The sequence below is a fragment of the Convolutriloba macropyga genome, chromosome 2 (assembly GCF_964194025.1).
Source record: "Convolutriloba macropyga chromosome 2, txConMacr16.3, whole genome shotgun sequence".
In the NCBI taxonomy this organism is placed as follows: Eukaryota; Metazoa; Xenacoelomorpha; order Acoela; family Convolutidae; genus Convolutriloba; species Convolutriloba macropyga.
Window position 1 is genome coordinate 43,757,496 of NC_134469.1, and position 26,441 is coordinate 43,783,936.

Below are 26,441 nucleotides of genomic sequence, written 5' to 3' on the forward strand. Positions count from 1 at the left end.
TATCGCACCTTTTTTGACCTTTTTGATTTTCTATCAATGATCAGTTTTGCATTGAAACATTTTCGGTTATTGTCTTTTTCGCTAATAGAGAAATTTTGGTAACATTTATCTGTGGAACTTGCTTTGTTCAGGGCATTTTTTCAACATTTTTCGGCCAATGACCTTTTAGCAACATTTTTTGGGATATTGAGCTCATAAAATCAAATAATTTACGATGACGAGGTACTTTTTTCCAGTACTGAAATTCATAATTTATATTGAAACGTCCTCACTCAGTAGTGAATCACTCTAAGACTTAAGACTGGGAACTTTATGCTTTCCTAAGAAATAACATTAGAGAGTTTGACAGCAAGTACTATAGCAGATTCTCCTCTTATGCATAGTTTGTGCTTTCATGACCTGTTATATTATAAATGAAGGAGGTATACCACATCTCATTTTTTAGAACAAATTAGTCATTGTTTTTGTTAACGGAACAATATATCAGTAAGTACCCAGGTTGAAGTATGTCAATAATCAGATCAATGCAGACAAAATCAGTCATGATCAGACTTGAATACAGACAATAATCATCCATGGCCAAACTCGAAATCGATGTGTACACTAACGGGTTGAGCACCATAGAAGAAACTTACTAATCATAAACCGTCTTATATTGGTTTTATGGAAAGAAACCAGTCGTACGCTGATCATGAAAAATTTTGAGTCTAGCTGAGATTCAGTCCAAGAGACCACTTGAAGTTTTTAAATACCGTTCATGTGTTTGAAACATGAAAATACTGATTTTTTTGGAAACGTACAAACCACGAAACGCCATGAAATGTTAATAGTCCATTTTATGGTTATAATGAATGAAATTTTAATAGACTTTCATTTTTGGTTTATTGGCTTGTAAGTTTGGTCATCCCGGTTGCTCTCTTTTTTTAGCTCAAACTGTTACCTAGATTCTTCCAATTATGGAGGAGTTCGAAAAAAGAATTGGAGTACTCATACTAATGGCTCTGGCGACTGTTGTGTGGAGTCCTGCAGCAGTGTCAGGAGCTACTTACTCGAGAGAATACACAATGGTTGGCAAACTGGCCAATGTGTATCAGCCCTTTGGACTGTGGTACCATGACCTTACAACTGAGAGGTCATTGGAGGTCATCAACCACATTGCAGATGACGTTAGAAAAACCCTTTGCTAGGTCTTTAAACAAAAAAAAGCGTCTTATCAAAAATGATGAAATTTCAGATCTTCTTAAGAAAAAAACCAAAAATTTTGAACAGTTTTTTTCAAAAAAAATGTTTTTAACCCGTTTCTTCCAGAAATGATAAATTATGATAATTTTTAAACCTACAATGCATATAATTTGAATGATCTTTAATATGCGTTCGCCACAAATTTTGAACATTTTTTTTTAAAAAACGTTTTTAAATCCGTTTCTTCCAGAAATGATCATTTATGATACTCTTTAAACCTACAATGAATATAACTTGAATGATCTTTAATATGCGTTCGCCACAAAATTTGAACATTTTTTTTATAAAGTTTTTTAATCCGTTTCTTCCAGAAAAGATCATTTATGATAAATTTTAAACCTACAATGAATATAACTTGAATGATCTTTAATATGCGTTCGCCACAAATTTTGAACATTTTTTTTAAAAAAATGTTTTTAATCCGTTTCTTCCAGAAATGATCATTTATGATAATTTTTAAACCTACAATGAATATAACTTGAATGATCTTTAATATGCGTTCGCCACAAATTTTGAACAATTTTTTTTAAAAAATGTTTTTAATCCGTTTCTTCCAGAAATGATCATTTATGATAATTTTTAAACCTACAATGAATATAAATGGAATGATCTTTAATATGCGTTCGCCACAAATTTTGAACATTTTTTTTTAAAAAAAGTTTTTAATCCGTTTCTTCCAGAAATGATCATTTATGATAATTTTTAAACCTACAATGAATATAAATTGAATGATCTTTAATATGCGTTCGCCACAAGTTTTGAACATTTTTTTAAGAAAATGTTTTTAATCCATTTCTTCCAGAAATGATCATTTATGATAATTTTTAAACCTACAATGAACATAACTTGAATGATCTTTAATATGCGTTCGCCACAAATTTTGAACAATTTTTTTAAAAAAAATGTTTTTAATCCGTTTCTTCCAGAAATGATCATTTATGATAATTTTTAAACCTACAATGAATATAACTTGAATGATCTTTAATATGCGTTTGCCACAAATTTTGAACATTTTTTTTAAAAAATGTTTTTAATCCGTTTCTTCCAGAAATGATCATTTATGATAATTTTTAAACCTTCAATGAATATAACTTGAATGATCTTTAATATGCGTTCGCCACAAATTTTGAACAATTTTTTTTTAAAAAATGTTTTTAATCCGTTTCTTCCAGAAATGATCATTTATGATAATTTTTATACCTACAATGAAAATAAATTGAATGATCTTTAATATGCGTTCGCCACAAATTTTGAACATTTTTTTTTAAAAAAATGTTTTTAATCCGTTTCTTCCAGAAATGATCATTTATGATAATTTTTAAACCTACAATGAATATAACTTGAATGATCTTTAATATGCGTTCGCCTCAAATTTTGAACATTTTTTTTAAAAAAAATGTTTTTAATCCGTTTCTTCCAGAAATGATCATTTATGATAATTTTTAAACCTACAATGAACATAACATGAATGATGTTTAATATGCGTTCGCGCATGAAACTCCAGCCAGTCATATACCAGAAAACTATCAAAATTTGGAAGGATATTATCGGTTTAACCAAGACACAAACCTAGCCTTGGAGATACTTTTCGACGATAGATTTGCCCGTGCTACAAAAGAGTGTTGCCAGTAGAAATATAATAATTTAAAGTGAAACAATTTTTATTCATACAGATTGTTTTCCTAAAGAAATTTAGTTCTAAAGAATTTAGTCCCAAGCTTCAAAAAAAATTGACGGTAAGGTTTATTTAAAAATAAATTTTTGTTCTTTGTACACTTTGAAGGCAAACTATTTCAAATGCAGAAAATTAAGGAGGAAAAATAATCCGTCTAAGTTCACTTGAAAAGCACACAAATTATAGAGCTGCTTTTGTTATACAACAGAAAGCTGAACTCATTGGGTAGGGCAGAAAAGTTGACGTAATTTACTGCAGATAAAACTCAAATTGACCACCTTACTTAGAAGAACTGAATAAAAAGTTACATCTAAAAACTAATGTACAACAATTTCTCTGAAATTTAGCCATCTAACTTTTAGTTTTCGAACTGGTAGCGGATGCTTCTGAATTACGTAACTTTTTGTAGAAAAAATGAACGTGAGAATTGAATCATTTTTGTCAACTTTGACACTCAATTAAAAATTTTCTGTCAATGTGTCTCACTTTTGACCGTTACGGTGTTTTTTAATTATTTTTCCACTATCAAACATAAAATTGGACAAATGTTAATGCAAACTCTTATGCCACTCGAATAGATTAACATTGTTAAAGTCATGTTGATCAAAATTTTATGCTCAAACAAATATTCGCCGATTTAAGAATTTAAGAATGAACGCAATTAGAAAAAACTTCCTAATTATTTGTTTTTCGAACAATATTTTTCACCAAGATTTGTCTTAACTCAATTATTCGTAGGGATTGTTACGCTGATTATTTAATCCAGCGTAGATATTATGCACTCACTGTGTGCATTAAAGAAGCAATGAAAAAATGTAGTTGTTCAGAAGGCTGCTTTCAGTGAAAAAAAATGCTTTTAAAGAAATGGTATTTTGTCATCTTTCGAATTTCCTTGGAAAACAAATTTTCCGCTGTAAATTTTTTTTAAAGGATGAGAAACATAGCCCAAAACGTAATTGAATTACTTTTCCTCTACACAAAAATTTTGTCAATCCCTATGAAAAGGTTTCCAAGTTTTTAATTTTAAATAATCCTAATACCTTCTCGTATAATTATCCTCGAAGATTGAGAAGACCACATGTGTTATCTGTGGAGCAAGATAAGCAAAAAAGTAATATTTCCGATGAGAAACCTTTTAAAATTTTAAGCAAAAACATTCAATTTCTCTTCCTTCAAGCATTTTTGTCCTATATACGAAAAGTACAGAATCTGCATTTTCAGGCTTCATCAAAATTTACTTAAATAATACATGCGGATAATCAATTTTTTCATAACATTATATACTCCATTACAGAGTGTATGGAGAAATAACTCCCGAGTCGAAAACAAATTTTAATCTTATAAGATTTTAGAACATTTTCGCAGAGGTATTCCAACAAGATTTATTATGTTTTCACAAGATTCTTGAGACTCTTAAAAAATTAACAACTGTCCTATTCTTTTTTCAAAGTTAAGTTCATATCATTGGTGGTTTTGAGTTTTGTTAATTTTCAGTGCGCATCCATAACTGTGAACAACACTGCGCTGGTCTTCTCATGTCAAGTGGTTCGCTTCGAGGACAAGACGTCCGGTGCATGGGTAGCATTCAACGTCACTCTGACATCACTGCTTATGGTGGAAGTGAAGAGCTTCTCCTATTCGGACATGCGACGCCTTCTCCGGGTCCAGATGAAGGCGTCTATGAAGAGTGTCTATCAGCGCTTCGGTCAGTTCTACCAACAGTGTCCGCATCTATTTGAAACTTCGATAATCATGGTCTCTCTTCTAAGTGGTAACAAGCCCCACCCCCCCCCCCACCCCCATTTTAACACTGTGACTTTCTCAAATCGTTAGAACCTAAATCCTACTCCCCTCGTACATTGATTATTTTTATTATTTTTACTTTGTTATCATTTTAATTAGCCTAATTGAAATGAAAAATGGACACGAGAACAATGTAACTGGAGAGAGTTGTCGTTATTGAAATCTAAAATGAACTATTGGATTTAAATCAAACGTACCTTTGGATCAAAGTAAACCTAGGAGAGATCTCGACTCTATCAGATGATAGGATAATTTTATATCATAATTACAATTTCTCTAAAAATGGAAAATCTTCTGTGATCAATAATCACAAATGTATCATATAAAAGTTGTATATAAGTTAGTTCTCTGTGTTCATTTTTTAAAATCCCATAAATGGTACCAAGAACGTTCACAATCTCACGTCAGAACTTATATTTTGAAAAATACTGAACTAAGATATGATAATTCAGAACTTCATTTTAAACCTAATTAATAAAAACCCGCGAACTGCCAACCTGGTTGCTTAGAATATTATTCTAACTTGATGAGATTTTTCAGCTGAAACCTAGTCGAGACATTTTCGAGAGTTTTAAACGTAAAAAATTTACGGTATCGTCGTTTTTTATCCAAAAACGACAAAATTTCCGTTTTTCGTTTTTGATGGTATTGAACATAAGAAGGATTCGGTATCGTCGTTTTTAAACGTAAGAAAGATTTGGTATCGTTGTTTTTGAATGTTAAAGAGATTCAGTTTCGTCGTTTTTACACTTACGGGAGATACGGTATCTTTTAAGATAAAAAAATTGAAATTACCATCAACTGAGATTTTTGATTTTCGCCTCGCTACATCCGTAAAAATTTCCATCTATAAAACGAAGGTTTTGCCTGTAGCACGTTAATGTCTCTTCCTGATCGTCCATAACAAGATAAAAATAGTCAAAAGGAAATTTCCGTTAAAAACCTCGTGAATTGATTACTATCTTGCTAAATTTGATTTACTGACTGATTCCTAAATGCATCAAATGAATTTGTTAAATTCAGTTTATTCAATATTTTCTTCCGTCTATTTGCAGGTTTACAGTTGTCTAATTTTTTCATTCTGGAAAATTCCTCAATTCTGCGTCTGTTTTAGATGTCCATTCTGGAAACCCTCCATTCTGCTACTACTTTTTTTCGTCTTCTTACATGATTACAAGTGTCTAATGTTTGATTCAATATTTGTTGCGTCGATATACACATTTAAGAGTGTCTATCAATTTTTTGCAACTATTTACATTTTTTTACGCCCCGGTGATTTTCCGCCCCCCCCCCCGTTACAAACAGTTACAAATTATATGTTGTTATATAGCATGTTGCCATTTAAAAAAATAGCACGTATGCGTGGGAGCGTAAAAGATATAAGTCCACAGAGCCGATGCGGTCAAAATAGCATAGATCCATTTTCTCTGAAAAATCTCTCTCTCTCTCTCTCTCTCTCTCTCTTTAAGTAATCTCGAAGCAGATGTTTACGGTTGCTCACAGATATTTAGAACAATGATCACAATTCAAAGCGATTTTTTTCATCGTGTCATTAGTTCTGCTTTTGAAAACACTTTGAATTCTTTAACTAACCTTTGCATTCTCAATTAATGCTAAATAGATACCTAAAAGGAGCGGAAACGTGCTACAAGACTTGTCATCTCTTTTGCTATTTTACAGTACTCATTTTCGAAAAAATTGCCTAAACTTTTTGCAAAAAATAACATACAAAGCTTGTCTCCTAATTTTGCTTTTTTTTATATTTCTATTTTTTGCGTGAATTTTACAAAGATAGAATTTTTTGTGTATTTCTCCGCGTCGTAATGACTGGGCATCTTGAAACGCAACCAACCGTCAAAAACTTTGCTTGCAAACAAGAAAAAAGGTATGCCAAAACTCAGTGAAAAAGAATTCATCAAAAGAATGCTCATCAATGCTAAACAAATATGTTACATTTTTGAATTAAGAATTAAGCAGGAAATTCATGCTCATTCAAGTAGTTTTGCGAATGAGCTAAAAAGAATTTTCAATGAATTTGAACATTCTTTCAAAACTTTTTTCTAAGACGAACGCTTGTAATTCCTGCAAAAGAAAAAACCGTATCATAACGTTTGACTACATTATTTAGAGTAGAAAACAAATTTTCCAATGGAAAAAAACCGACGATATCTTACGTCAAATTTCGAACATACCGACAATAGCTTACGTTTAAAAACCAAACATAACGAATTTCTCTTGCGTCCAAAAACGATAACAAATTTCTTACGTTCGCAAGCAAAGATACCGAAAAACCGAAAACACCGAAGCTCTCTTATGTTTGGAACCCAAGATACCGAAGATTTCGTACAAACTTTTTGTCGTTTTTGTTCGGTCTACACAACAAGGGGATAAGTCCACGCTAAAAATGAAAAATAAATGCTATTTCGGTCCTCAAAGCTAAACTTTAAAACCATTTCTCGTCAATTATCTTTAATTTCTTCCGTTTCAGACTACGAACCAACAGACGTGTAAGTTTGTGTCAAAGCTTTCAATTTTCTGACCTTCATGTGTGCTTTAATTGTTACATTAAAACCTACTTGAGTGAATATTTCTAAACCTGAATGAACACCATACAAAAATCTTAAAAACTATATGGTCATATGCTATTCTTTGTGACATCCTACTTCATAACTCCACCCCCACTACTTTTTGGAAAAGTAGCCGACACTTTTTGATTCAAGCACATTGTTTAAACTCAGAGATGAAAACGCATTTTTTCTTCATATTGTTGCAAAATTTCTAAATAACCTACAAGTCTTAGCTTGTTTGGATACCTAACAAGCATATTCTGTCAATTTGGTTGTAGCGCACCAAAAACGTAACTGATCACTTATCCAAAATCCAATCTTCTGTGCTTTATTCAAGAAATCTTGATCCATTTCTTCAACAACTCGAACATTCGGTCACTCTATTTTCTTCAGTCAAAGCATTCTACCAGAAATAGAAAAGCTTCTCGAATATATAATTACATCATTTAGATCACTTGGTTTTCCTCCTAGACGTTTTATGTAGAATTTCTAGCAAAAGCTCGATATCTTTTTGAGATTTGATCGCAATTTGCTTTTTGGTATTGAAGCGTAGCATGGTCATTGTTTACTCTAATGAGCTACAGTGTCTTCAGGATTTTCTAAAACAGCATGAATAAATTTTTGGGGAATTTTTTGGGTTTTATTTTTTTTTGACGATTGCTGATCATTTTTGCCTCGAAACTGTTGATTTTTACATACCGTTTGTATGCATGTTTTGCGCTCAATTTTGATTTCGATTTGTTTTATTTTTTTTCTCAAGAAAATCAGAAATTTAGTGGAGGAAAGAATTCGTTTAACCAAGTAATCTGACAAGGAGGCTCGTTAATGTGCGTTCGCACATGATGTTCCGACCGGCGCTCATCTACATTTTTGATTTATTTGTCTTTTGACTTATATCTCATTACAACAAGATCTGCCATTAAAAAGACTACGAGAAAAGAAACAACAACAACAACAAAAAAAAAGCAAAATCAAAAATTTCACAGCAAAAACTCATTATCTAAAGTTAAAAGCACTTAGTAACAACGTCAAATTACAATCAGACAAAACACTAACTAAACAAATTTATTTTATTCTACCTACACAGCAGATGGGATTTTTCCTAATTGAGACCAGGTAACATGTCGACAAAAAGAAAAAATAATGCAGCAAAATTCAAAAACCAATCAACTTTTATTAAACGAAACAATTTCAAAAAGCCTTGAAAACCAATAGCCTTTAACGACAAAATTCTTGATAAATTTTATAAAAAGTCATACAGAAACCAATAGGACATGTCTTTGGTTAGACTAAGCCATAAGAACGGACTAAAGATGCAGAAAACTCAGAAAGTTACGAATAACAAATTACAAACACTGCAAAAAAACAAATTAGTGAAGCCATTAAAATCATTGGCTGTTATCTGAATATTATTTATTTTGATTTTGATTTCAATATTTACTAATTCAGCTAAAACTTTATTGAATGAATAAATAAACTCAATGGGGCCACATTTGAATATCATTGGGATCTGTTATTACGCGATTGTGCTAAAGAAACACATTTACACAACTCACAGAAGTTTTTTAATGGAAACGTATATTGTCCAACAAACAAAACATCAGTTACGTCACAATATCAAAAAACCTGTAATTTCAATATACAAGGAATTGTATGGGACCTCTCAATGATGAGAAAAAAAATTAAGTTGAGGAAAAGAACAAGAAAAACCGGAAATGTTGAAAAATCCTTAAAATTTTAAAAACCTATGAGATCATCACTTTAAGACTGCTCGCTATCAACTTACTGCTTCGAATAACATCATTCATTCAGTCATCATTTACAAGCTTATAATATAGGTCAGCATTTTTCAGCTACCTAAAGAATAAAAACATTCAAAAACAGCAAATTCGATAAGTAACTGACCGAGAAAAAAATTCACCTAATTCACTTAATTCACATAAAGGTACACTAAATTAATAAATAGGTTCAATTGAGCCACATTTGAAAATCTTTGGGATCTCTTGTTACGCGATTGTGCTAAACAGGAGAAAAAGAAACACAATTACACCGCTCACCTAACTTTTTATGAAAACGCATATTGTGCAACAGACAATACATCAGTTACGTCATAATATCAGCAAACATGATGAGTTTTAAATTACAGACAATTGCATGGGATCTCTCAATTATGAGACAAAGATACAAGTAGACGATACCAACAAAAACTGAAAAAAATTGATAAATCCTTAAAATCTTAATAAAGTTTAACGAGACTAATCGCTATAAACTGACTGCCTTAGGTAAAAATATTCAATCAATCCCAAATTACAAGCGTTTGAGACTGGTCAGCATCTTACGGCTACCTAAAGAATAAAAAAACAGGCTAACACAGCAAATTAAAAAAAAAATGAGCGAGAAAAGTGTCCAAGCTATTAAAAAAGGAACTTTTCAGTAAAAACTTTTTTACCTTCAATCAATTTTCGAACAGCAATGGGATTCTTTTCTTTCACAGTTTGACTACAATAAATCAACAAAGATGGACAAATACATTAACACCACGAAATTTTTGAGAAAATCCGTAGTATCAACGCCCTCAAATTCAATAGCTTTCAATGGAGGCTAATAAATACGCTAATACGCCTCGATAAGAACACAAGATGTTTGTATTTTGTAATTTATCAATATGACATTACAATAAGTCATTGACTATGAAAAAAACAACAAAAACTGGCAAAACAAAAAACTTCAAAATAAAAGTGCGAGAAGATAATGTAGAAGCCGTTTAAACAATAAGCTCATCTCTGAAAACTTTAGATATGATCATTTGTACTACTTTTCTAAGTCAGTGCAACAACCAGTAATAGGACAAGGTTTTAACATTCCAAAAGTAACCAAAACTACGAAAAAAATATCCAATAACATTTTTAAAAAAATTACGAATACTCGTGCATCGAAGTCATAACACCAACGATTAGAAGATAAAACCACCAACTAGAAAAACTTTGGTTTAAATGAAGAAAGAGTGGATCCAGCCATTACTGAGACTGACTTACAGTAACAAAAAGGAGCTTAATATTGGTTGATTTTCAAAAAACTTCGAAATTTTTTAAAAATCTTAACATACATTAAATTTAATAGCTTTCAACGTAATTCAATACATACGCTCAGCTATGCCTTAATTGAACGTATATTGTCCAACAAACAAAACATCAGTTACGTCACAATATCAAAAAAACTGTAATTTCAATATACAAGGAATTGTATGGGACCTCTCAATGATGAGAATAAAATTTAAGTTGAGGAAAAGAACAAGAAAAACCGGAAAGGTTGAAAAATCCTTAAAATTTTAAAAACCTATGATATCATCACTTTAAGACTGCTCGATATCAACTTACTGCTTCGAATAACATCATTCATTCAATCATCATTTACAAGCTTATAATATAGGTCAGCATTTTTCAGCTACCTAAATAATAAAAACATTCAAAAACAGCAAATTCGATAAATAACTGACCGAGAAAAAAATTCACCTAATTCACTTAATTCACATAAAGGTACACTAAGTTAATAAATAGGTTCAATTGAGCCACATTTGAAAATCTTTGGGATCTCTTGTTACGCGATTGTGCTAAACAGGAGAAAAAGAAACACAATTACATTGCTCACCTAACTTTTTATGAAAACGCAAATTGTGCAACAGACAATACATCAGTTACGTCATAATATCAGGAAACATGATGAGTTTTAAATTACAGACAATTGCATGGGATCTCTCAATTATGAGACAAAGTTACAAGTAGACGATACCAACAAAAACTGAAAAAAATTGATAAATCCTTAAAATCTTAATAAAGTATAACGAGACTAATCGCCATAAACTGACTGCCTTAGGTAAAAACATTCAATCAATCCCAAATTACAAGCGTTTGAGACTGGTCAGCATCTTACGGCTACCTAAAGAATAAAAAAAACAGGCTAACACAGCAAATTAAAAAAAAATTGAGCGAGAAAAGTGTCCAAGCTATTAAAAAAGGAACTTTTCAGTAAAAACTTTTTTACCTTCAATCAATTTTCGAACAGCAATGGGATTCTTTTCTTTCACAGTTTGACTACAATAAATCAACAAAGATGGACAAATACATTAACACCACGAAATTTTTGAGAAAATCCGTAGTATCAACGCCCTCAAATTCAATAGCTTTCAATGGAGGCTAATAAATACGCTAATACGCCTCGATAAGAACACAAGATTTTTGTATTTTGTAATTTATCAATATGACATTACAATAAGTCATTGAATATGATAAAAACAACAAAAACTGGCAAAACAAAAAACTTCAAAGTAAAAGTGCGAGAAGATAATGTGGAAGCCGTTTAAACAATAAGCTCATCTCTGAAAACTTTAGATATGATCAATTGTACTACTTTTCTAAGTCAGTGCAACAACCAGTAATAGGACAAGGTTTTAACATTCCAAAAGTAACCAAAACTACGAAAAAAATATCCAATAACATTTTTAAAAAAATTACGAATACTCGTGCATCGAAGTCATAACACCAACGATTAGAAGATAAAACCACCAACTAGAAAAACTTTGGTTTAAATGAAGAAAGAGTGGATCCAGCCATTACTGAGACTGACTTACAGTAACAAAAATGAGCTTAATATTGGTTGATTTTCAAAAAACTTCGAAATTTTTTAAAAATCTTAACATCCATTAAATTTAATAGCTTTCAACGTAATTCAATAAATACGCTCAGCTATGCCTTAATTGAACGACATGCATATGTTTCATGCATAGGTAATCGATAGGACATCATAAAAAGTCTTATCACTATGGAAACAACAACAAATACAGGCAGGAACCAAAAGTTCAGTAGAAAAGTGCGAGAAGAACTTTTCGAAGCATTTTAAACCAAATTTTTCTCTGAAAACTTTATCCAAGATCCATTGAAGTGTTCTCTTAGCCAACTGAAATTATCGGTATCAGGATAAGGTGATAGGATTTTAAGAGGAACCAATATTACGAAAATATCCGAAAAATGTAAAAAAAAAATTTGAAAATTTTTTGCACTAAAGTCATATACCAAATAGTTAAAAAAAACCGCTAACCAGATAAACTTAAGTAGCAGTTGAAAGGAAGGGGGTCCTGTCAATACTGAGATTGACTTACAATTCACAAAAGTAAGTTTATGAGAAAACCTCAAAAAGAAAATCGAATTTCATTTAAAATTACGAAAACACGAGTTGAAAGCAAAAAAAAACACGAGCCATTCCTTGACAACAAATTTTCTTGTTCATTGGGCTTCATTTGACTGTAATCCAAGTTTCTCATTAGTGGAACTTCGATATGAAAGAAAACTAGTCTCTAGGTGACTTAAGGAAATAACAAAAATAAATTTTTTGAAAAGAAAATAGCCCTCAACGAGAATCCGAATTTTTTTGATCGTAAACTTCCCAATGAGATCAGAAATAGTCTTTTTTAATGGCATTTTGTCTATTAGGAACTTTAAATTGATTCATTTTGTGGCGTGAAATGTAATTTTGGTTTAATACTTTTACAAAAAGATCTGAATTTGAAGAAAAATTTCGCTAAAAGTGAACAAAATCATGCCAAATATCCAGTGTTCACTCGAAACTTCAATCCTCGATAACTCGTCGAAACAATCGATATTCAAAAAATCGTTTTAGTTTCGAATTCTACATTGGACGAGCTTTTTAACGATACCACTCTCATTTCTCTACGATGAATATATCGATCGGCCAAAATTGTCTGAACAAAAAAAACCCATTTGAGTATATAGTTCTCCCCCCACAAGTGGGGTCGGAACAATTAAGCATGAAGAACCAAGGATGATACCTGTCAAAAAAGTTCAAATTTGACACCATTGCCCAAGGCCTAATTAGCGCAAATTGTTCCTATGGGACACCAGTTAGGGTTAGAGAGCAGGTGTCAAGCAGTACGAAACTTTTTTTGTACCATAGTGTATATTTTACATGCAGACAATGGCAATACATTCTCTTAATACACTCAAGCAGTTCAAGAAATTTTGTACCATATAAGAGAGCGTAAATTCTGCTGCGAAAAGAACACAATCGTAAAACAATAAATTTGCTATAAATACCGGGAATAGCTAAAGCCAAAAAATAAATGATCTTATGGTGCTTAAGAAGTCCCATCCTTGAAGTTTTGTTGGTGTAATCAATAAACAATGGGGTTTTCATCAGTTTGTGTTTGGGTGTGGCATCAGCACTGTTGTGTTTGTTTGTGTGATCGCACACAATGAACGCTAAATCTGAACTGCTCTGAAGCAAACATGGACATAACTACTCCACTATCAGCCCGTAATTTGAGTTTTTCCCTGATCAGATTTGAGCCGCTCATAGGGGGTAAAGTGCAGCCCTTCCACAGAGTCTAGCAGCACTACGTATGGTTTGTTACGTCCGATCAGGGCTCTACCTACACTCTGGGAATTCTGATCAAAGCCTCGTACGGAGTCCAGATAGCATTATCAGAGCATGCTACAGGGTCTGGTTAGTTTGGTGGTATTGTCTTTGTTGTCTGATCAGCGCTATTTGCAGAGTTTGTACCAACTGAACAGAATTCTTCCCAGAGTCTGGTCAGTCTGTTGAGAACCACGAGGTCCACCCAGAACTACGAGTCTCATCCCAGGTTGAGGTGCAAGACGTAAGTGACCTCTGATCAGACCCAAGACCAACGCACATGGTGTGTTTGCAGACCAAAATAACAGGGTTGGACATTTGGTTCGAGTGCACAATAGTATGATCAGAGGTCACTTCAGTCTGGCGATTGTATAATCAGAGGTCAATTCCGGATGGTAATGGTCTGATTAGAGGTCGTTTCTATTTGCGTTGGTCTGATCAGAGGCCGATCCAACTATGCATTAGTCTGATCAGAGACAATTTCGAGCGCATTTTTTTCTTTCGACTTTTTGCATTTTTTTACTCAGAAATGTTGGCTCTGCCAAGAGGCAACAAAAAAAGCCAGCATTCTGATAGAGACACATCTAGAGTTTGATGGTTCTGATCAGAACCAGAGGAATCCAGCTGATAGCAAATGCCAGTCCCCTTAGGAGTAAATTTTGGTTAATTGTAGACCACGACGTGCCGTATGGAAAACTGTCTAGGTTCATCCATTGAGTCAAAATATGCACGCATGGTGTACTAAATTATTTTTTGGGCTCTCTTTCATTAGCAATACCTTTAAAGTTGGTTTTTTTAGATGAAATTATTGATAATACAAACATCATTATTAGTGAAATGAATATATATATATATATATATATATATATATATATATATATTACAGTAAATTAAAGAGATTAGTTCAGACAGAAAACCATTCACTGATCAGACAATTTCAAGCGCAATTGAGTCTTGTCTGATCAGAGACGATTTCGAGAGCACGATAATTTGATCAGGAGCAAATTTCGAGTGCACAATATTTCAATCAGAATTCATATTAAGCGCTCAATCGTCTTGACAATGGTCTAGGTTTGATATGGGCTCTGGTCGCACAATCATCTTATTTCGGTCTGATTAGAAGTCGTTTCCGTCTGGCAAGGTCTGATCAGAGACAACTCAGAGCGCACTCTGAGAGCACTCGGTTTATTGAGCGCTCTTCAGTCTAATCAGAGGACACTTTGGTCTGGGATGGTCTGGTCAGAGGTCACTTCGGGATGACATCTCAACCTTGGATCAGCGCTGGTTTGGGTCGCAAACCTCATCTTGAGTTATATTATTTATTACAGCGCCAGCAATTGGAACCAGTATTGCTGCCATAGTTGTTCACGCTATATTCAGGATCACGCTATGGTTATGTGAGTGCTCATCCTCAAATAGTGCTCAGCTTCAAATAGACAAGGATTGAACGCCCAATCTGTGTGATTTTAGTCACACATGTTACCTTTCGGTTATCTCACCAAAAATTTGTTTTCACTACATTAAAAAAGCTACTGAATTTGTTTCGCTTGAGTAATCTTCATCTCTAAAATAAAAATCTCAATTCATTTATTCATGAACAAAGAAAACGGAATTGATTGTTTCTGATTTTTTAAAGGATTTAGTTTTCATTTGACCGTTTCAATTAACGTTTAAAATTGTGATCTTCAACACTAATCTTCTCTAATTTTTTTTTGCAAAAACACGTAATGCACATACTGCTTTTGAAATCATTTCTAAGTTTCGGTGCATCATATATCAACAAATATTCTGAACATCATAAGTACTCGCGACTTATTTGACATCATTGCACGGTGAAATAAAAGGCAAAATATTGTAATAGCGCAACAATAAAACTATGCTTAAGAAAACGTGACGATAATTACCAACTCGCAAGATCTTTGTATTAGTTTTAGGAAATTATGTTTTTCTTACAAACCTTAAGTGGAAAAAGTATCTCCCGTTTATCGAGTATAAATACGGTGTTGCTGTTTTCCGCCAATTGAGCGACACATTTAGTATCTTAATTAGGTCTTATATAAGTAATTTTATAAATTCGCCAAATCATGATTTCGGCATATTTCGGCATGATTCCCGCGGGAAAATTTCGACAGTCCTGAAAAAGAGCTTACTGCCACGTAACCATTGTTACATCAAGGCACAAAAAGAATTATAATGAAAATTCAGCTTTTCCAGATGCTAAATTTTTTAAGGAAAATCAATATATCGCATGTTTTTTGCAAGATTCTCGTTCAAAGATGTGATTCAAATCTTCTGAAGAATGAATCCTGCAGCAGCATGTTTGTCAAACACTCCCTCTATAGACTCTGAGTGACACATGGTGGCCACTTTATCTTCTTCCAGACGCCGGATGGTGTCCTGAAATTGACTCTGGGTGTTGTCAAACCAGTCTTTTACCATCAGAGTCGCAATCAGGCCTCCTGGCTTTGTCATTCGGGCCACTTCGAATAAGCTTTCACTCCTAAATAGCCCTCTCAATATCTCAGTATATCTATATAATTCAATGAAATTTAGCTGAATCCGAACATTTCAGACAAATATTAGCAGTGATATGATGAATGTGCTGTTGTAATAGCGCAACGATAAAACTATGCTTAAGAAAACGTGACGATAATTACCAACCACATCTGGTTCAGAGATGCTCTGGCCCTGAGTCTGATGCTTACATAATTTAAAACCAGTCTACTTTTTTCTCAATTTAGAATGGGTTTCCGGGTTTTTTATTTATTTTTTTAATGTTAATAGAATTTTAAAAAAGCGAAAGCCTATTCTATGTAAAAAAATATGCAGCATTCAAGTTCACACAATATTCTGCATGCTGGCCCAGAGTCATAGTGATTAATTCCTTGAGCAGATCAATACACATAAATAATGAACAAGTCTCCAGTTTCTATTCGATTCAATATTAAACAACTGTTTTCAAAACATGGCTGTGATTTCTGTTAACGTGTCCAAATTTATATAATGGCCCATTTTCTCTGTATGAACAAAAGAAAAAAGGCCTTGATATTTCTAAATAATCCATTACAAATCTGATCATTTCGTTTTGTGGTTTCTTATCAGTTTTAAAGTGCAGATAAAACTATTTCATATTTTAATTTCTCTGTTTTTGCAGGAAAAAGTAATGAGGAACTTTGCAGCAGTCGAAAAGAATTTGATATTCTTTAATAGTCTATAAGACATCAGGTAATTATTTTCTGCTATGGGTTTTTCCATTTTGAAATTGTAGAAGTTTTTTCATCTTTTAAAATAGAACAAGTTAGAAGAGCTATTTACTTTACAGATCGATCACTGAAGACACCCACTGATATTACCAAGTCGTATTCCCCAGATGGCACTGATGTCTCCTAAAATATATAGAGAAATAAAATAAAATTGAAAAACCGCAGTAACATCATCTTTAGTTGCTATATTATACTCATTTATACTAGCTGATGACAATAGTAATAGTCTTTCTAGCCCATTAGATTATTCGAAGCATAAAAAAATGAAAAACACCAATTAGTTTGTTCAAACAAGCTAACTGGAACAAAACAGTTGAACAGGTAAAGAAAACGAGAGATGTCCAGATATTGTATTATTCCAATTGAAACGAGAATAAAATTCACGAGGCGCGGGAATTAGATTACGTGAAGATAGACATAGAATTGCGAGCCCTTTGCACCTGTGTCAAGATGTCTTAACTTGCTAAGTCATTCCAAGTACAAATAAATCGATAGCATTCCAGTTCATGTAAATGGATAGTTTGCATATTTTGGCTTGATGTATGGCCGGGTTTCCTAATTTTTCAAAAAAAATCTTAACTTGAAAAATGATGAGTCTTTGATGTTTCTTGTTCTAACACCACGTCGAGTTCGTCATTCCTTTCACATAACTCTACAATCATGCATTTTTTTTCAAGTAAGATGGTTTACTATTTTCGTTCTGTCTCACTGAACAATCATTTGTCCATTTTTGAACCTCTTGCTAAACGTCAGTTATTTCGTACTTTGTCAATACCTTTAAAGTTGACATATGTAAAATTAAAATTTGCTGAAACAATGCAAAAAAAGCCAAAGCTATCCTTAGTTTCAAAGACCGAACAAAGGCGACACAATATATGTTCTGTAAGTTCAGTTTTCTACGTTGGAAAGAATTGGTATGTTCGGCTTGTTCGGTATGTTTGGTTTCAAGCGTGAGAAGTCGTCCGTATGTTTGGTCTGGAACGTAGGAAAGCTTCTGTATGTTTGGTTCAACTGGAGACAATTTTCGGACTATATTTAAGTTTAAAAAATGTCGATATAGAATCTCTCTTATGTTACGTATACCAAATCTCTTTTACGTTTTAAAACGACGATACCAAATTTTTCTTATATTTCTTATGTTAAATACCGAACAAAAACGATGATGCCGACATAAAGGTCGTCGGAACGTTGTTCATTTTGGCTAGAAAAAAACGGCGGTGAACTTTACAACAAAAATTTGCGTGCAAAAAAGTTTGTGCTACGGTTGCTTTTAAAAGATTATAAATTTTTGGTTTCCAGTTTTGAAGTGTTGTCAAAAGTTTGACAATTTTCTCGTAACCAATGTATTTCAGAGAAAGAGGTTAAAGAAACTTAATCTGTGTTTGAATTTCTTGCTTCACAATGGCGGCATGAATTTCTCATCCTTTTTTACCCTTCAAAAGCAAATTTTGTGATGCTTACTCGTTTCATATAATATTCTCTAGCTAAAAAAAATCCAATCAGATAAATACACAAGCACAATTTTCAATAATAAGCATGATAACTTTCAATGAAAACGCAACAAATGGTTTCTAACGCTATGGCAATCAAATTGTCTTTTTTCACCATTACAAGCTTTAGAGCGATTTATCCCAACGAGGTCTCTATACGGGGCCGTTTTCAATGCAGAGAGACAAAGCCATTGCAGACATAAAACAGAAAGTGTTTAAAATTTATCTCCTAAAAACTGCCGCAATAGAACATTTTTGACTGTTTTCTTTGAGCTATCTTTGAAATGAAGTTTACAATTTAATTAACTGGTGGTCTGATGCTATGCACAACTTGAAAATGAATTGATTGATATTCTTATCTTTCTTAATAATTTTTAATTCATATTTAAAAGCAGATAAAATTGTTTTCCACACAAAAATTTTCAGCTACTGACGAAAAAAACGAAGCCAAAACGGAAGAAAGTTTTCTGAAAGTGCGACTCATTTCTGAAAAAATTTTGTTAAAACACCTGGCCTGGATCTCCGGACACTCTGGAAACTGTTTTTAGGAATCCGGGGGTGGCTTTATTCCCAGTTTTCCCATTGATATTCCCACTAACCGTCCTGAAAATCCTGCGGGAATTTAAATATTCTCCGTTTTTCCTGCTGGGAACCTTGAAGTTTTCTGATTCGGTTCCGGGAAATGTGGAATCTTAATCCATTTTGTTCTATCTTGCATTACCGTTTCTTCCCCATGTGTTTCTTGAATCTTCGCCGTTAAAATCCGCGATTTTGTTCGGCTTTCAAGAATTCAGCATACTGGTTACTAGATAGTAATTTGAAATAAAAATAATCTTTTTCACGCACTTTAGAATATTACAATATCTAAGTGACTAACTGGGTTTTATATGGTGCATAACATTTGGTCAGTCTTAAGAGATCTTGTTCTGTTATTCATTTTTTTGGTAATCTTATGAGATTTGTGTCGATATTCTCTTTATCAGAAATTTTGATTGGTTAACCAGGTTAATCAGGTACCAAGTCGGGATGCAAGCGCCGTTTTTCAGCTCATTCTTGTTGTTAAAAAAGAGCTCAATGCGTTGAAATTATATAATAAATCCGCTCAAAGGTGTAAAAATTTCGAGAATACGCTGAAACATTCCCATATATGTTCAGTGCATTTTCAGCACATTTCCTACTTAAATGTTTACTCAGTTTGAAGCGTCTTTGTTACAAAGTTTAAGCGCATCCGTCTCAACAATTTCAGCGCATTTTTTTACACAGTTTCAGCTGATTTCGGCGGAATTCAGCGTTTTTTTTGCAGGATTTTTGATCCGTAAATCTTTCCACCTAAATTTTATTTTATTTTTTGAAATAACATTTTTGTACGAAGCAGGCTTAATTTTCAGCGCGTTTTTTTAAATAGTTTTAGAGCATTTCTGCGCATTTCTTACAAAAACTGTTCATTAATAGAAAGTCAAATTAAATAGGAGGAAATTCAGGAATCAGTGGCACAGTAGGGCAGGGTTAGAGGCTCGAGCAAGGCAAAAAAATGACAATGAGCTGTAAGTTTTGAAACTTTGGCAGATTTCAGAGCTTTTCTTACAAAAATGCACGCATTTCAGCGCACTATTATATAAGGTTTTCACGCTGAAATTTTGAAAATTCAGCGCATTTAAGCGGATTTTCTTACAAAATTTTCCAAAAAAATCTCGACCCGGTGTTTAACCGGACTAAGCGACGCACTCCCTTTCTTGAATAATCTCTCTTTCTTGAAGAATAAGACTATGATTAGTACCTGAGCTCCAATCAAAAAATCCGAGAAGTATTGGGTGTAGATATTTTTGGGCTTCGCTTGAGCAAACATCATCTCAGATGGCTCAAGAGCGTCAATTGTGCCGGAAAAGCCGGCTTCTCTCAGAGCAATACCACTCAAGCCACTTCCAGCCCCCACGTCAAGCACTTTCACGGAACTTTTGTTCAGTTCTTTACCTGAATACATACATCAACCAACGTGCATGCTGGCTCAACTTTGACTTATAAACGGTAGCTAAATAAGTGGGGTTCGATAAACAAGCAAAAAAATTAAAGCCAAGAACTTCAAACAACAAGACCTCAAGTGCTATATTGTTAGAAGACTTCTCCAGAAAAAGTTGGCGAAAATCTTGAAAAAAGTAATCTTGATATAGTTCATGCAAGATCTTACTGCATACCCCAGGTTGAGGTCCAGACCCAAATTGAGCTATGATCAGACTTTCCAGACCTAAATTACCTATGATCAGAGACTTTCCAGACCAAAATAACCTCTGATCAGACTTTCCAGACTGATTGTGTCTCTGATCAGGCTTTCCAGACCGAAGAAGTTCTGATCAGACCATCTCCAGATCATGGTTCAGACTCAAATTCAGACCATTGCCCAGACCTTAATCAGACTGTGATCAGACCCAATTTCAGAAGCAAGTAACCTCTGATCATACTCAGTGGAGACCATCTCCCCAGTTGACCACTGATCAAAAATAGTCAATATCATCATCATCAGCCCTCATCAGCCATCCCCGCCATTACTCCCTCCAACACTCCCATTGTCCACCCTCCTCCACCTGCCGATTTTAAATCCCTTCTCATCTAGCCTTAAGGTTGAGCTCCCCGTTCGAAATGATCTATGAAAATACCTGTCCAGACTATTTTTGCTTATGAAAGAACCCAGGCAGGCCAAAAATGCCAATGATGCAGACTTTGCCTCGATCAAAAATTCTGTGCGTTCATGTGTTTGTTCAGAAACGCTTAAGAGGATACTCGTCCAGGCCACAATGTGACATGATACAGACTTTGATCACGCAACAAAATGATTAGTGTTATTTTGCAGCACACTGGGCGTCAAGTCACAATAAATTGGTTGCTAAGTTGCTCCAAATAATAGAGATGAGTTGAATTTCTGTGATAAGTTGTAAGTTTTGCTTCTCAATTTTTGCCGATTTATGTTTTCGTATATTTTATAGAAGAATATCAGTACTATTGTCAAGTCAAGGCGGGATGATTACCTTAGTAGATCTCTCACAAGATTTGAAAAAAATTGAGAAGACATCGTTCTGTTGTTGAAACAAGAATTCCGATTTGCTTGACTTTCTGATCTTAGCTCATGAAGCATCAGATAAAGTTAATAATTATTAACAACTTGGTAGAAAAGTTGAGCGTGAAAAACTCATTTTATCAAAATTTTTAGAATCTTTAAGCCCGGATAAAGATTCATTGTTCCACAGCTGTATTTTACATTATGCAGTCAATTTTTATGGCTAGACGCAATGATAATATTAAAATTCATGAGCTTAAGGGCTTACGATAGGTTTTTGTGACAAAAATTATGCAGCGATTACTCTTTGTTAAGTGCAATCAATCAGTCAAAATTGTTTCTCTTTGTGAAAATATTTGATATTCTGATTAGACTGATTTTCATTGTTACAAATTCTCAAAATTTCAGTAACATACTTCGTATATGTGATTGTATATTCAACGCAAAGAATGTTTAACTTGGTGTGTTCTTTAAACTTTTTATGCTGTTTCGAATTTTTTTTTTGATTTCAATCAGAGCCTGAGAAATCTCTTGTTGAGGATTTTCTTTTTTGATTTCACTTGAAATGATTCGTCAGAAATTTCTTTCAGGTCCATTTTATAAAAAAACTGCTCCCTCCTTTTATTATGTGGAAAAGATTTCTCCATGTGTAATGTGATCAATTCTGTGAACAACAAAAATGTTGCAAATGTTTAGCATAATTTTGGTCAAAGAAGATCTCGTTTCACAAAAAAACTTATTAATATTATTTACTCATTCACAAGTTTTAAATTTCAAGTTTTGTCAATTCAAAAGGTACTTCTTTGACATGGCAAAATGTACGTCGAGTTGTATTAATTGCCATACCTAAAATAATAAGTTTCAGTATTAAAATTAAATTTAATATTGGAATTGGAGGTGTTTACATATATAAAGTTACATTTTGTTGAATTGAAGAGCAAAATGATATATGATAAAGCCTGTGGCCTGTATTGTTACGAGCGTACGTTATTTGAAATTGAAGCAACAATCTGTCTAAAAAATGAAATAAGGGCCCTCTTAGTTTATAAGAATTTCCAACATTGATTGCGAATTTTAAAAATATTTGAATTTTTTTTAATCCAAAGATTAAACTTGTGCTTAGTAAACACTGTAAATGTTTGCGTATCACCATTTTAATTTATTGATAGTTTCTAGATACACTATGTGATCAAAAAGCTACGGTCACCTAACAAAATTTGTAAAGGGCTACAGAAAACAAAAAATACAAGATTATTAGATGAAATCAGTGCTCTAGTTGCAATTTGTGGCGTTTTAGTTTTTTAATAACGACAACTAGACGTTACAACTAGACAGATTGTATAGTTTTCACTCTAGATTCCCAGGACACCTGAATAAGTTTTCCAGCACATTTTTCTCCAAATTTTCCCAAAGCACTGTCTATTTTCGTGATTATTGCTTCAAAATTGCGGATAAATGTTCAATTTGACTCATATCGGGTCTATTTACTGAGAGTTCTGGTACTTCTCACTCTTTTTCGATGAAGAATTTTTGCTGATAATTTTTGATTTGTTCACAGGAGCCTCATCTTACTGAAAGAAAGTCTTGAAAACGCATTTTTTTCGTGTTTTTTTTAAGTTCCAAAGTAATATAGAACCTTTATCTTGTTTGGAAATCTCATACAAACAGTTATATCCCTCTGATTGTATTTTAAACCAAAATATTGATTTTCCGAATTCGAGTTGTGTTTTTTGTCATTTCTGCACTTCATTTCTGTGCAAAATTCATTCACTTGATACACATTTAGCCTGTTAATTTTTAGATCTTCATTTTAAACTAATTTTGTTTTGGCTATGAAAATCGAATATGTTCGCAACAGCGTGGCAAACAGTAACAGAACAAAGAAGCCTAACTATCTTTCTGTGTGAGCGGAGAAATTGAGAATGAGATCTCTTTTTGCCGTACTTAACGCCAAGTCAGTATCAGTACTGGGCAAGTCTAATTCCAAGTCTAGGTATCAGTACTGATTCATAACTATGATCATAACACATTTAAGACTGGTCAGACTTGACTAAGACGGTGTAAAGTTCCCTACGGTGATGGAACCACTGATCGTCCGCTTCCTAGATGGTTGTTCTCCTTACTGCGCTACTAAGTATTCTCTTTTGCGCCGTTAAAACACACTTGAAAGAAGCAAATTTGAAGCGAGAAAGCGGGCAATTATATTACATGGGAGACTTGTTATTACAGTTGCCCAGTACTGATTTACACTTGTTCGGAACGGGTTAAAGCTTCAAGATTTCACGCATTTCTTCATGCTTTGGCGAATATCAAGCTTTTTAAGCGAAAGTAACGTTTAAAGAGCACATATTGTGCTGTACGCATCATAAAGTTGCAACGCTAGCGAGCGTTCGAAAAACTTAAATGTGAACTTTCATCTTTGAAACGTTCGGTAGCGCTGCAACCCTATGACACTGACTATAACTTTGTGGTACCAAAATGTATATCAAATGCATCAATTTTTGAAAAAAGATGAAATTACAATTCCGAGACACGCAATTTTGCTACAAAAAACACAAACCTGATTTAGCTATGTAGTTCTCTATGACTTTGACACAAAACGTGGGCGCACTCCACCCGATTCTACTCATCACTGTTTCGTAGTCGGCTGCTGTTCGATCGTAGAACTCTTTCTCTGCCTCTTTGGTCTTGGAAGCCCACAACTCTCTGAGCCATACGTCTTCCTCATCTGCAGCGTTACTCTTCTTAATATCATCCGACATTGAAACTTTGAACAAATTTAACCTTGAACTGCGCAAATAATTTGACTCAAAAGTTGAAGAAATAATAGATTCGTATATAACCACAGTGATTACTGTCTATACTTGCAAACTGGTGATAATGTTGCTCTTTGGTGATTTTGCTGTTTTGTTTGCCTTAAATTAGCTTGATAAGAAAGTGAACTCTTATAATTATTGCTTTAGTGAGACAGAAGACGTGCAAGTATGCCGACGTATAAAAATGCCAAAAATCTATTCTAATGGTTAGCAGTAAATTTCTAGACCAATCAGATTGCTTCGAAATAGGTCCTACCAAAGGGTTCTGCAATTTTTATCATTTACAATTATTGCAAATCTCTTGCAAAACTAGCTGATAAGGTCTTATCTGATTATGCATTCCGTACCAAAATCTTATAAGACACTCGCCAGATCTTTCACGACAAAGCTTTGCCTTGTAAGAACTTTTGTGATAAAAATTCAACTTATCAGATAGAAAAGTTCTTGTACAATTTTGTTTGCTATTTCGATATTTTTGTACGTTGGCACAATATTTCGTCGGCTTAGTTGTACGTTATCAATAAAACATACCTAGCAAGCGAGCCAGACGGTCGATAGTAGTCAAAAGGTCTAGCAAAGTTAGACTTTAACAAATTGTTAAATAACGAAAGCGTTTTTGCTCAAAGTTGTGTATACATTCTAAATTCAGTTTTCTCTAGATCAATACAGGTTGTCAAGGTTCATGGTTCTGCATTATTACTGAACTCAGTTTTGCATGTCCTGCATTATAACTGTTCTGAATCTTTCAAACACGCCACCTAAGAAAGCGTCAATAAATTGGGTTTTTAGTGCTGTATCGTCGTAGATTATATCAATGAGACCACGTGACAATGCAACTTTCACTGACTTAAATCCGAAATTACTCGAAATTCTTTTTTTTCTCCACAAGTTGAGGTGTCCGAGCCAATTATGCGCTTATGCGCATAGATGTAAATTTCAAAGATGTAAATTTGAATAGTCACGAGATTAAATTAAATCAAAGATGTAAATTTGAATAATCACGAGATTAAATTACATGTTGTCATATTATAACTGAAAAATATCACATCTTCCATCCGAATAGATAAATAATAACTATCATTCGATACCCAGTTTTCGTGAATTATTTTTACAAACAAAATTTTTGAAACCAGTGGATTTTTTTGTCAAAGATTTTTTGTCCAGTGGATTTTATTCGTGTATTTTTGAATCTCTTCTTTTAACATAACCTTGAATTTTTTCTTTGATTTTTTTCTTAGAGCTCTAGGAAGTGTATTTAGTATACGAACAAAAATTTTTATAATTGAATTGTGACTATAAGTTGATTTACATTCTTCTGTGGGAGAAAAACTATAGGTACACTTGTTCACATTATTTTCAATGTTTCCGATTATTATAAACTTTTTTTCTCCTCATATGTTTCCTTGTTGGATGATATCGAAGTCTTTTTAAGGAAGTTTCTATTTAATAAAAGTTTTTTAAGGAAGTTTGGTTCGAAAAAAAAAAGAAAATTGCTGATTATTTTTAGTATTAAATCTGTCGCCTTTCTTGTAGACAGAAGTTACTTATGTTTCTTTGAAGTATCAGGGAAATGTTCGTGTGTTTATACTGAGATAGATTTCGATATCTCTAATTGTGCAACATAGCACAACGAACTGTAATAGAAAGGCGCTGCATAGCGCTGATTAGTGCTGATAACAGCTGAATTGAGCTGAAAATAAAGAATTCCTCACTAATTCAGCGCGGATTGTAAACTTCAACCAATTCTGCACTCTGTTTATATATCAACAAGAACCACAATTAAGCCATAATAGCTTTTAAAAATCTGAGGTCCTCAAAACTCTTCAAAAGAAAACTTCATGCAAGCAAGCATTTTGCAGTCTTTCTGATAAGCTCCCGAAAAAAATTAAAAAATGAAAAATTGTCAAACTTTAAAGTAAGTTGGTATGAAACTATTTCCAAGGAGGAAGTTGTAGGCTGTTCCAATCTGATTCTCCAAATATATTTCATGTATTAAAAATTTAATTTTGCCGTTTTTACTAGACCATAAAACCACCCTAGTACGACAACCTCTTTTGTCAAGAAAGACATGTATTAAATCGAACTCTCAAATGTTGAAAACTCTTTTGAA

General features: G+C 33.3%; 2 protein-coding genes across 2 annotated transcripts in view; one reads left to right on the plus strand and one right to left on the minus strand.

Moving 5' to 3' along the window:
• Positions 1 to 806: 806 nt before the first annotated feature.
• The window catches only part of LOC142335293 (uncharacterized), a 29,386-nt gene continuing 3,751 nt past the window's right edge, over positions 807 to 26,441 (plus strand). The window contains exons 1-3 of the mRNA XM_075383734.1: positions 807 to 1,166; positions 4,412 to 4,622; positions 7,209 to 7,227. Of these exons, the coding sequence (XP_075239849.1) occupies positions 957 to 1,166; positions 4,412 to 4,622; positions 7,209 to 7,227 (440 nt within the window). The 5' untranslated portion in view covers positions 807 to 956. The remainder of the gene's footprint in view (positions 1,167 to 4,411; positions 4,623 to 7,208; positions 7,228 to 26,441) is intronic.
• LOC142335292 (uncharacterized) lies at positions 15,914 to 24,445 on the minus strand. The gene is made up of 4 exons (XM_075383733.1): positions 24,076 to 24,445; positions 20,244 to 20,437; positions 17,029 to 17,099; positions 15,914 to 16,213 (listed from the first exon to the last, which is right to left on the minus strand). The coding sequence occupies exons 1-4, from the start codon at positions 24,275 to 24,277 to the stop codon at positions 15,997 to 15,999; spliced, it is 684 nt and encodes a 227-aa protein (XP_075239848.1). The 5' UTR covers positions 24,278 to 24,445; the 3' UTR covers positions 15,914 to 15,996.